This window comes from Ochotona curzoniae, unplaced genomic scaffold (genome assembly GCF_017591425.1).
Source record: "Ochotona curzoniae isolate NIBS_2020 unplaced genomic scaffold, NIBS_Ocur_1.0 contig_2855, whole genome shotgun sequence".
Lineage (NCBI taxonomy): Eukaryota > Metazoa > Chordata > Mammalia > Lagomorpha > Ochotonidae > Ochotona > Ochotona curzoniae.
The window spans coordinates 138,893-151,936 of NW_024465615.1; the positions used below are offsets into that span (position 1 = coordinate 138,893).

At 45.7% G+C, this 13,044-nt stretch overlaps 1 protein-coding gene across 9 annotated transcripts in view; it reads right to left on the reverse strand.

Annotated features, from left to right (window-relative positions):
- Window positions 1-13,044, reverse strand: part of ERI3 (ERI1 exoribonuclease family member 3) — a 139,040-nt gene that overhangs the window by 95,708 nt on the left and 30,288 nt on the right. For all 9 annotated transcript variants that reach the window (XM_040977722.1, XM_040977721.1, XM_040977724.1 and 6 more), the window contains 2 exons: window positions 7,431-7,547; window positions 1,283-1,342 (listed from right to left, as the gene is read on the reverse strand). In XM_040977722.1, coding sequence (XP_040833656.1) covers window positions 1,283-1,342; window positions 7,431-7,547 — 177 coding nt within the window. The remainder of the gene's footprint in view (window positions 1-1,282; window positions 1,343-7,430; window positions 7,548-13,044) is intronic.

A 13,044-nucleotide genomic window follows, 5' to 3' on the forward strand; every position in this document is an offset into this window, starting at 1 on the left:
GTAAAGTGGGGATTAGAAGATCTCTCTCAAACAAACAAAAAAGCAGGCCAGTGGGTCAGGAAAGCACCTCATAGCCTGTTCTATCTTCACTGGATCTACCATAGGTGTCCCCCCCGCCCGACCTTCAGTTCTACCCTCCCAGGTGCACCAAATGCACTCTGTCCTGAGGTGAGGCTAATCCTGCTTCTCACCCTGGCTGCATCTTTAGGGGGCCCAGGAAACAGCCTGCATCTGTTTCCCCAGTGAGGCAGGATCTCCTGTCTGGAGAAAGACGTTGCTTGCCTGCTCCTTGATGGCCACCTACTTCCTCTAGACTGCACACCCCTAGTGCAGCTGTGGTGCACTTGAACCCTGTTATGCCCCGCCTAGACACCCGCTTTCTTCTATGCCTTGATGAGGCCTGAGCTTTGAGCTTATTAGTCTTAAAAACACAGACAGCACCTAATGAGATCCACAGGCCTTTTCTCTTCCACTCCCCCTAGAGAGGAGGAACGGGGGGGGGGGTCTTCTCCCCCTCTGGAAACCTCCAGGCCAGAAGTGTGGGAGACAAGCTGAGGCCAAATGTGCCTTTCCTTATTCCCTTGGGGAAGAGCACAAGAAGCAGCGTCTTAACCTTTCCCAGCTCCCTGAGGAGAACATCCGAGAAGTATGGTCTCTGCCAAAGGTTCTAAAGTCTTTAATTTGATTTCCCTCACATAGGCAATTGTTGTAATTATTCTGATTAGGAATCATTACCCAGTGCAGCCTCTGCCCCCGACAGGCACAATGCATCCAGCGGCAAGCTGCAGTGGGGCAGGCAAGGCCCAGCCGCAGCTCCTGGAGGAGCTGACAGCAAACAAAAGACATCGATGGGGAGTTCTGGGTGAGTTAATGAAGTGCTCACATGCCACAAGAAGCCAACACTAAAGCTAAACAAAAACATCTCCAGTCCCCGGGGCTAGTCCTGCTACGACACAGCTCAGTTCCTCCATTCCCTGAGCCACCAAGCACAGGCTGCCCAAGGCCACCCAGCACAGGACCACAGCCAGGAAGGGGTGGGGGGCCCCTCGGCTCCAACTCCTGGCAGCACTTGGACATCCTGTCAGTAACCCTGACGGGAACAGCTGGAGATGACAGATCAATGGTTCAATACTCTCAACAGCATGTCACTGATGTGACAGCAAATGTTATTCTAATCAAGTGATAATCATAGTCAAATTACATGGCTACATTCTCAGGAGAAGAGGGAAAAAAAGGCAGCAGGAAGGGTCAGAGGTCAGGAATTAAAGGTCACTCAACCTACCTCCAGCACTTGCTGCAGGCTTGGCTGACCATCCACCATGGCTTGAATAATCCCGGTGAGCTGAAAAGAAAGAGAAATAGCTGATGGGTAGAAAGCCAGGGTGCAGGACCTCAAAGCTCTCCCGAAACAATGCCTTTCTCTTCTCTTCCTTCTACTGTAAATGGCTCTGATCTGGCACTGCTTTCAGCACAGAATCCAACTGAGTCTTGGGAATTCAGTACAGGACATCGTATGAGTTTTTCCCACCAAATCCCTGCCCTGAGATGGGGCATACACATACACACTGATCACAAGGTGTGTCTCATGCCTGCTTCAGCTTTCATCTTGAAAGACTTGTATTTCACATATGTTATCCGTAACCAACATGCTCCATAACTTCCAGTAAGTTACAGTATCAAATAAATCCAACACCAAGCTGCATAGAAGCTCATGTAAAACCTGGGGGTGGGAGGGTGCACTTGGCTTCAAAGTCCATCCCTCCTCTCAGCTTCAACCTTCAGCACTTCCCCTGCCTAACTGTCCATAATCTCAGCAAAGCTCCCCACGCAGCCAGGCAAAAAGACTCACCTCTAATCAAAAGGGAAACAAAGACAAAAAGGCCAAATACACAGAACTGGGCCAAGAAGATTTGATCCACACGCCTGTACGCCACCTAGGTCAAGCCTATGTCTAAACAGGCTTGTGGTTTTACTTTGTTTTGTTTTTTTCTTAAGTGGAAAATATCCCTTAGGCACAAATTAGATATAGACTGCCTGCAAGCATCCAAGGCAAGGGGTTCCCATATTCAATACACCAACTGGAAATCACCATGCCCAGCATGCCCCTGGCTACTTCCAGAAGAGTAGTAGCTCGGGCTTGCTTGGAAACTTTTTCATTTTTTAAAGTGGCTGGGGGCACAGGGTGGAGATTAAAACTCCAATTAAACTATAATTACATGTAATGAATACCAAATACCCAACTCACAGACACCGCTGGCTCTAAGAGGGAAGGTTATTTTCTCATCGTGACTTACATGGAATGGTAATACACACCTTTTAGGGAAGGAATTTTCATTTTAAGAACGCTGAGTTCCTCTAGGTGGGTTTCTGTAGTTCATCAAGTCATTATTAGGTGGTATTTTAAGGAAGTGTAAGGACACAGCCACTCTATTTTATATTCCAGAAACTGTTTTTATATTAATCTGTATTTTAATTGGGTAACAGCTGCTGCCTACAGACTTCCCATGGTCTAAAAGGAAAATAAATTAGAAAGATTAACTACACTGTTGTTTCGCAAGGCTTTAACCCACAGCATGCCCACCCGGCTGGCACCTCTACACCCTTTCCTTGCTTGGGAGACCAAAGAACTGCCCACCAGAGGGAGGGCCTGAGTCAAGGAGAAAACTGATCGGCTGTGGGCTTGGGAGATGGGACTAGGTCAGCCACTGTCACATCAGATTACAAAGGACTCTACTTCTAGTCAATCAGTAGCTACTCTCTGAACACCTACTGTGTGCTGCTCTGTATTCAAGGAACTAGAGGTCCAGCAGCAAAGAGAAGCATCAAATCCCTGCCCTGGAGGAATGTGTGCTCTTCCTGGCATCCAGAGCCTATCTGCCTCCCAGAGGCACAAACAGAGCAGGCAGCTACCCTTTGTTTAGCCTCCGGCATGCAGAGGCCAAAAGGGTCAGGAATTGGCTTGTTTCCAACTTCAGGTCTACCACTGAGGTTACTGACTGACACCCAGGCAACCACCACTGCCCATTCTGGCCAGTTTCTCTCCTGCCAAATCTTCCAGAGTTAAGACACACCATCAAGCTTGGACCAGGGGCTTATGGTCAGGACCATCCTAGAAAAGAGGATCCGAAGTCACTTCCTCTTCTTGGAAAGCTCCAGTGTCCAAATGTGCGTTTCGGACTGGTCAGTTTCCTGGGTCAAGGTTAGTTCCACTCTTTCCCCTTGCTTTCACCAATGGTAATTCACAGGAGCTGCGTGCCAACAAGCTTCAGGACAGTCTTCTTCACCCAGGGAACCAATGGTACCTGAGTGCTCCCTCCTTACAGACAGGGCTAAGGTCAGCACCTGTCATTTCCACACATAACTGCACTGGTTCCAAGGCAGATCATCGAGTTTGGGTGAGAAAAGCAAAGACTGGACACCTAAACAGGAAAACTGAGGACCTCTCACCACAGGCCAGGCTCACTTCCTCCCACTTGGGTTAGGAGTAGGGCCCCGCCACCTTGGGGCTTGACAAACTCCATTCTGGTGCTCAGAAAGCCTACACCCAGAGGCCTGAAAGGAGCCAAGTGCGATCAACTCCCTCTCCAGGTTCCCCCAAAAATGGGCATACTTCCTTTTTGGACCAGCAAGGCAAGGCTCACAGCTGAATTTCTCCAGGATTTGAACTCAAGCCCCAAAGACACAGGGTTTTGAGCCACCAGTTCACTAGACACAGCCTTCTTGGGGAAGTGCTCTTGCCCCTGTACCAATCCCTCCCAGTATGGACACCTCTTTACCAGATCTGCCAAGGTACACAATAAAGAGGGTATGAAATGAAAACAGTGAGGCCCTGTGCCTGACAGCAACATTTTGTAAGATATTTACGAGACTTGCACAAGCAGCTGTGACGATGTCATAAAATTCATTCTGGGAAGTTCTGAGACCTAACTTAAACTCTTCATAACAAGTTCACACCTATTCCCACTTGGGTTAACAAATGTTTGTAAAAAGCTTTTCATATCTTCACAATGAAAGGTACTAGAGCAAAGCTAGGTATTATGAAGCTGAGAACCAGGGCTCACAGGCTAAACAGAGCTCAGAGACCTTAACCACTTAAAGCAGGAGAGGTGAGAAGAAGAATTAATGTGTGCTCTGTGGCTCTTTTCACCAAGGGATTACAGATTAACTCCCACTTCTCCAGACTCGGAAACCACAGGCGAGGGGCTTTTGACCCTGACTGATAACGCGGCAGGTTGCTGAGCTCCCCTTCTCACCCAAGGGCTTTGTCCAGGAATGAGCCAGCTTCATCATAAACACTAGCAACTACAGGAAGCAGCCCAGGAAACCCAGTGCCAATAGCATGTCAGCAACCAGCGCTTTCTCCTTTCACAGTTTATCTCCAACACAATCGTATTCTGACACCAAGACAGTTTGTTGATTACATAAGCACTTGTCTCTGGTGTGCAATCTGATAATCAGACCCACTCTTTCTCCTCAGACAAAGAGACCAATAAATCTTACCCTTTATAAGTACAGGTGCAAGACAAAGCCCTTTACTGGCATTTAACAAAATGGACATTTTTCTTTCTTTCTTTTTTTTTTTTCATGACAACAACAACAAAACTGCACATGGTCAGGGACCAGAGATCTGATGAGCTGCAGCAGATTCTAGAGGTCAGACAGAACGGTCCTGGGGAAGGAATGGAATACGCCTCATCCTGTCTGTCAGAATCACATCCCCAGGCAGACTGTCAAGGATAACTGAAGACCTCAAGGAGGCTAATAACACGTTCCTTACGCACAGCGGTGAGTGCCTCTGTGTGGGAGTTAAAGCCTTGCTCACGGCAGAAGTGTTCTTCCCTGTGTCCAGCAGTGAGCCTCTCTCCCCACATACATGTACACACATCATGTGAATAAGTACACACACACACACACACACACACACACACACCTGCACGCCCACTAGGGTTCTTAGGAATTTGACCACAGGAGAGAAAATCCTGCCAGAAGAGCTGCTCAGGTAGAATTGGGAGGTCTGGGCTGTTCCCCACACTCACTAATCAAAGATGTTCTCAGATTGGAATGACCTCTGCCCATTCCCAAAGGCATGAAGTCTTGGAACAAGACCCTCATCCTGCATCCTTGCTGCATCTGAGACAATTCCAGCTAATATGGACACATGGCAATACATAGATAACCTGAGGTTTTCTGAAGACTTGACTTACTCAAAAGAACAAGTCAGCAGCACAGTTGGTTTCAGAGGAGATAGGAAATACTTCTGGACAATATTCATTCATTGAAGAGATCCATATCAAGTTTACTTGGTACCAGATCCCAATGATGTGGGCAGAGATGAATCAGACCTAGCTTCTGCCCTCAAGGAACTCAAAGCCCAGTGGGGACTCAGATAAATAAATACAGTATAATATCTGGTTAGTACAAGCAGAGTAAGAACAATGAAAACTGTGTCTCAGAGAAAGCATCCCCGAAAAGAGCACTGAGGACAAAGAGGAGTTAGGGACGAGGGCAGGAGCAGAGCATGGGCAGAGGGACCATCATGTGCAAAGGCAGACAGGAAGAGGACATGCTTGGATGAGAGGAGCTAGGAAGGAGATGAAGCCAGGAGGCATGAGGCTAGAGAAAAAGCAAGAGGCAGGATATGGAGAGTTTTGAATTCTGGAACCTTGAGATGTAACATGACCACATCCTCACTTTCAGATCAGGCTTCACAGCCAAGATCCCAACCTATACTCCTACTACTCATCAAATGACCCACATATACCATCCCCCTCTGTCTCGTCCAAAAAAAGTAGCAGCTTTGTTATGGAGAAAATCTTCTTTTTCTAAACACTGTTGAGTATTCACTCCTAACCAAGCTGAACTGCAGGACCACTTTGTCCATTCCTAAATAGGCACAACCTTTCCATACTCTGGGCCTGCCTGTCAGAGCTGTGCAGCCTTATCTCACACAACCAGAGCCTGCAAAAGGCAGGCTATACCCAAAGAGGAAGCAAAAGACAACAGAACAATAGACCCTCAGGACCGATAACTGCTAGGATAAAGGAAGGAAGTCAGACAGATCTTCCATCCACTGGGTTCACTCCCCAGGTGGTTGCAACAGCCAGAGCTGAACCGATCCAAAGCCAGGATTCTCTTCTTGGTCTTCCACACATATGCAGGGGCCCAAGGACTTGAGCCAACATCTGCTGTTTTCCCAAGCCATCAGCAGGGATCTGGATCAGAAGTGGAGCAGCTGAAGACACAAACTGGTGCCCATATGCATGCTGGCATGTGCAGGCAGAGGATTAGCCAATTAAATCATCAAGCCAGCCCCAGCGAGGGAATTTTTTATATCAGTAAAATGAGGATTTTTCAAAAGGGGCAGAAAGGACAGCCTAGTGCTCTATGGCAATACAAGTAACTCCCAGGGGAAAGCAGGGAAAAAAAAAACAGCAGACCAAAAAAACCCAAAAATCCCAGTATTATTAGTTGGAACAACAAAATGCTTAAAAGAGTTAGCACTGTGACAGATGAATGCCTACAACAAATGCCTGATCATTGAGAGGGCAAAGACTGCATCAAGTACAGGAGCAACCCTTGAGACCTTCCATGTGGCCTAGACCCACTTCAGATTCCACAGAGAACCCCCACCATGTCAGGAAGGCCCTTCCCCAGCCTTCCCTTCACAGCCGAGGTTGGGACTACTCAAGAATTTCTTTCCTCATTTCATTCACATGTAGGAAGTAAACCTCGAAGTGAAGGTTAAAAAGCCTCTTATAGACCTCAGCGCAAACTCTTAAAACATTTAGAAACACTCATGTTTTTTTCTCATCACCTCTGCTGCCACACATTCTTGATCTGCAGTTCCACCATGGCCAATGGACCACTACCACATACAACACGACAGGTCTTGGAGAAAACAGCTACAGAAGGCTTCTCCACACTGTCCTAGGGGCTCCTCTCCTCTGCCAATAGCTCCTTTGAGCCACCAGCAAATATCAAAATTTTAGTTTCTCAATCTATAAAATGAGGGTCATATGAAGCTGCTCTCAAGGCGGCCAAGGACAGTAGACAATCCAGCCTTGGCTGCTGTCCTCTTGCTCCCCACAGAGTGCCCATCTTCATCAATGACACAATGTGCTTCCCACAAGTCAGCCACAGCTGCCCATGGGGTCACTTTATAGAGGGTCAGTGTAACGGTGATGGAAAGCTAAGAAAGCCTGAACATTTTTCCTTCCAAATGGCTGCTATCTACCTCTCTTGCCAAGGAGCTCTTAGGAAATTAAAACAAGGAAAGAACTTGAGCCCAGCACCAGCAGCATTCTGCTGTTGGACTCCAGCTCCCAGAAACAGAAAAGTAGACCCAAGCTTATCCTAAATGGCGTATAGACCACCAAACAACCCAAAGCTCTTTCCCCAGAACCCCTGCTGTCCTCCTCCATGGCTCTTACCTCTGTACAGAAGGGGGTAAGCTGTGGATGGACTACAGGCTGGACGTACATGTGAAAGGTAGACTCAATCTCCATGGTCCGGCCATTTAGCTTCAGGATAGGGAACTCAATGATTTCCTGGAGTGTCAAGGACATTAAAAAAAAAAAAAAAAAAAAAGGAAAAAAGTAAGTTACTTTCATCAAGATATCTCAAACAATAACTGCCAGTCAAGAAAGGATGAGTGTTTCTGGCTCATTAGCTCCTACCAGGCTAAACTCAACACTGGGTGAGATGAGGTCAGTATAATTACAGAACTAACATTCCCCCTATAAATATCCTCCCAGGTTCCAGGTATTGGGCATACCTCCTGTCCGTCCCTACTGTTTCTGGAAAGGGAAAGGATGGTGGTATCATCTGCCCCAGTGTTTCCAGTTTTCTGGCACAAACCTGTTCACTTGAGTCCTTTAAAATAGGCCCTGCTTCCCACTGGCCAGAATTCCAACTGTCTTGGAATGAGTCTGCATCTCTGGCCACACAGACAACCAGCCATCAGACCAATGCACAGATTCCCTTGCATGAAGTTTAAACACAGCTAGTGAGTTTCTTCATTCATTTTTTAATACGTGTGTGTGTGTGAAGATAATAAAGCCAGAGGGAACACCAAAGAGAAACAGAAAAGAGAGTAAGAAAAATAGCAGCCAGTGCCTCCCACCTTTCACATAGTACACCCTCCCCCTGGCTCCCTCCCTTCTCGACCAATAGATTAGCCAACCCTTCCCAGTCCACTGAACGTAATGGAAGAGAAGGAGGAGGAGTGACAATTTGTTTGGTGTCTCTAAGATTAATTTGTCTCCGTTATTTAATAGAGATGCACAGCACCAAGGTCCTGGTGTGCAAACAGGCTTGCAGAACGCTGGCTGTGCAGCATGCCTCATACATCGCTCCTGGGAAGGGAGGAGTGCGCCAGATGGGGGAGAGGGCAGGAGAGCGCACGCGAGCATCAGAGAGAAGAGGGAAAACAAGGAGAGAAGAAAAAAAAATTATTGCTTTTTAATATTCAAAAACAGTTTGCAAAATTTAATCAAAGCAGAGGAAAAGCTAACATTTTTACCACTTTGACATTTTTATTAGCGCTTTCATAAATTTTTAAAACATGAATGGAATTAGTTTACAACACACACACACATATACACATACACAAAAACTGCCCTGAAAACATCTGGAAGAGACAAATAGGAGATGATAAAAAAATAAATAAATAAAAGCAAATTTCTCCAGGAGAATTAGCATGTGCAAAAGGCCTCAACCACAGCAGACAGAGAGGGGACTCAGCCTACATAGTGGCCCCAGGAGTCAGCACCTGTGCAACCCTCTCCACACTCCTATTCTGGAGAGGTTCCTCCCAGTAATACCACAGTCAAGGCACAATGATTCTCTCCAGAGACAGCAAGAGAAGCAACACAGTCGCCGACGACAGCTGCCTGCACTTAGGAAAGGACAGGGTGGGACTCAGGAGAAACAGTCTCCTGGAGGTCCCAAGCAAGCCAGGCAACCTCCCTCCTAACACAGACACACACCGGGTTTGTTTTTAAAGCAGTCTTTCCAATTCAGCATGTTAACAGTGAGGACTGTAAATTCTACCAAGGCAGTCAGATTTTTCATGCCAGAGAAATTCAAAGGTTCTGGTTGTCTGGGCTCTCAGGACTGGTCCCCAAACAGGGGGATGCCAACAGGAACCTACTTCCAGAGAGAGGAAGGGCAAACAGCTAAAGGCTAAGAGGGGAGGCCCAGGCTGCTGTATAGATCAGGTGATACCTCCCCTCTCAGGGCCAAGAGAGGCAGACATTTGCCCTCCAATTCTCTGGGTCTTTCCCTTCACACCGCTAAACATTACAAAGTATACCAGCTGGTCTGTCCATACAGAAAAATACACATCTGGTCCACCTGACAAATCAAGTATCGAAGATTTCTCAGAGCGAACTCTGAGGTATGACTCATCAGAGTCAAGTTCATCTGACTCTCGAATTCCTGAGAGATCCTTCTTCTCCCACAAAGCAGGAGATTTCCCCAACAGAAAGAGCTTCACTGTCCAGAGAGTTTGGCTGCGCTGGTGGCTAAGGAAACAAATACAGCCAGCTTCTCACTAACAATATTAGCTGGGCCCACAATGAAATTTAACCTGTGACACAACTGTACTTTTCATTTAAACTTTCATTTGGAGAGAAACAGTGTTTGGAGACCTGCAGTTTGTCCTGCTAATAAAGACAAGTGTTGGGACCTTTAAGAATGCCATTCATCTTTGCCTTTTATTAAATTCAATTTTCTTAAGCCCATGATACATTATGAAATTAGGAGTTGACATTCCTCTGGAAACAAAAATATCTATCAAATATAAACAGAAAAAAACACCCTCTATTACCAAGAATTTATGGCTTAAAAGTTGATCTCTTTCCACTTTTTTTTTTACAGGCACATGGTTTGTTTTAGATCTCTGAAATGCTCTTACAGATCTAGAATTTCATTAGCATTTATTATAAAATAGTATGCACCTCAGCTCCCACTCTGACCAGCACTGAGTCAGCAGTTCTAGCACACAGACTCTGACAAGTTGGCCTTTGGCTTTCTCCACTGTAGCTCAGTACTCAAACTTTCCTGCTGCTGGCTACCTCATCCACGGGGAAATGGAATCAACCATAGTTGAATCACACTCACACTCCCTGGGGGAATAAGAATAAGCCATCTTCAGCTTCATGGAAAAGGGGTAGATCTCTGAAATGTTTGGGGCAGGGACCCAAAACCCATGACACATCAGACTTGGCCTTTCATAAACATGCTTCTTTGATCTTGCGTGCCCATCAGACAGGTCTCCTCTCTAAGGCCACAAAGAGGAGCTTTTAAGGACCAGTTCCTAACTTTGAATTTACAGGTGTCCTTCCTCAGCAACATTGGGAGCTGTAGTAACAATAGATCTGTATACTGGCACCTGCACTGGATACACAGAGAATGCAAATGAGGAGTCTCTGACAGAAGACTCTTGAAGGAATCAGAGCAGGAGGGACTTCACCTGGTTGCTTCTTACCTTCCCATCATGCCAGTAAGCCCAAAACCTCAAAAGACAGGCCCTGACATCCTAATAACAGGAAAGGAATTCCAGCCTGCACCAAGATGGGCATGAACCTGCAACCAATGCACACAAAGCATGCCAAACACTTCCTTCATTGTTTTTAGCAAGAAATAATCAGAAATGTTACCCTAACACTACAGGTTGGTGGATCAGTTCCAATCCAAGGATTTGTGAAGATGAACAGCTGAATGACTTCTTGCACAACACCACCACCAGCAAGGGAACCAGTTTGCATTAACAGATTCACAACTTACTCTTGTGTCCATCTACATTCAATTAAGCTACTTTATGCAGAACAGCAGGTGTTGGAGGGAGACACAGAGACAAGATGCCGTCTCCACCTGGAGGAAGTACATGGACTAGGGATGGAGAAAGATTTGGACAAATACCGAGCAGTGCACCATGGGAGATCTTAGCACACGGATATACAGCATGTCATGCTTCTCCATTTACAAAAGTACATGTTTACATACATACCAGTTCTTATTTTGCCATTACTAATCGTAAAATATAGGTCAAAAGACAGATCAGATCATCCTCATCATCAGGTCATAAACCAGTCCTATTAAGCAGCTACACAAACTGGGAAGCAGCTGGCCAAGGGGAGCAGCTTGAGGAGGATGGAAGGCACCAGCCTCTGCTGCACATTCCCAGCACCCAGCTCAGTTTTGTCACTCAGTCCTTACTCCCTCACCTGCTGTGCGGAGTTACAAGCCTGGCCCTAAGAGAAAACGCCACTTTTACAGAAGACTCCACAGTACCAGAGAGGTGAAATGATCAAAAACCTGAGATTACAACGTTGGTGGGTGGTAGAGCCAGGATTCAAACCCAGGTATGTAACACTTTTTACCATATCCAATCTCTCGTTACTAAATGGTTTCTCTCCTCAGTTTCTACCAAAATCCCAATATTATCTGGAATAACCTGGAACATACATGGCACTTTTGGTACTAAAACTGGATATTCTATACCATTAGGTTTTCTAAGGACAGGACACCATAAACCCAAAATATTGGTCTGCTATAAGGGGATAGGAACTGGTCACAAAACTTGATAATTAGGCACAAAAGCCTAAATATTAAATTCGTCAAAATACACAAAGTTCTCAACCTACCATCCCTATCCCATCACCTCTGTCAATAAAATGCTATGATTTTTCTTTCACTTACTTGTACTCACTCTTTCATATTTACACACACATATATACGTGCATGTGTGCATATATACATGCACATATGTATTTGCATACATATATGGGGAGAAGACAAATAAAAAGGAAACACTAGACAAATTCATATTCACTTACCTTTTTGAGAGCTAGAGTTAAGATTTTAAACCTACCTGCTTTCTAACTGCTCAATTAGGAATTCCAACGACTGCCTTTGATAAACTGAGGACAAGATGGCAACAGTATTTCAAATGAAATTTCACACCCACAGTTGGTAGATTACCAAAAGTATCTATAAAAGCTGCTTTCAGGATATTCAGATCCCTTGCATCTAAAGTGTCTGAGTAAAATTGTAGTTGAAGACAGAACACCAGCAAACAGGATTTTTAAGCAAAAAGGACACAGGTGATCCTGAGACAGTTCAACAGTGCAGCATTCTAGCTCTTCCCAAAGCAGAGTCTCCTCTGCCTGAACTTGTTCCATGATCCTACCTGAAATCCAGGTCTGAACAGACAGATCACTTTGCATGGCTACCCCCTCTCAACCCAGGAAGCAGCTACCACACTCCCTCAGTTCAGAGACAGCAGCAATCAACCTAGCCTTTCCTTCCATCCTGTGGAAAAAGAAGTCCCACCAAGTGGTGATACTGTCCTCAAAAGTTTAGTAAAATCCAAAAGCAGTACCACATTGTAAGGCAGAGGGACAAACATGCGGAGGTTTTCCAAATACTCAGCTTTGGATACAAGACGCATGCAAGGCGGGCCCTTTCTCCGGTCTCGGGGAAGAAGGGAAGTCGGATGAGAGGAGTAAGGGCTACATGGGGCACGGTTTGTCTAACAGCTTCTCCTTTGGAAAAGAGGAGGGGAAAAAAAAGACATTTCATGCACAAGGAGCTTATTTCTTAAACAAACACTCGTGGTTTTGATTTACACCACAGCCTGCTCCTAAATAATTTATGGCGGGTTAAATTTATTGCCAAGCCCTGCCTGGCTGCAAATTCGAATTGCCAAATAATTAGATTTTAGGGCAAAGCTTATAAATTACCCGTCGATTTGTCCGGACTTGTTTGTCAGTTGCTTTGTGCTTCAGGTCATCTTTGGCATTTGGCTGTTTGGGTTTTAATTGCTGATTTACACTTTGACAGATGAGAGCTGATGCTCGAAGTTTCAGGACAAGGAAGGGTAAAAAAGAAAAAATCAGAGCTTTATAAAGACTGATTTTTCACTTCATGTCCCCCTCCATGCATCCCTATAGGCCCTAAAGCAACTAAAATATAGGAAAGATGCCAAAACTAGACACTGCTATTCTTTACTTTAAGGAGGCTGGAGGTGAAAAGTGAATA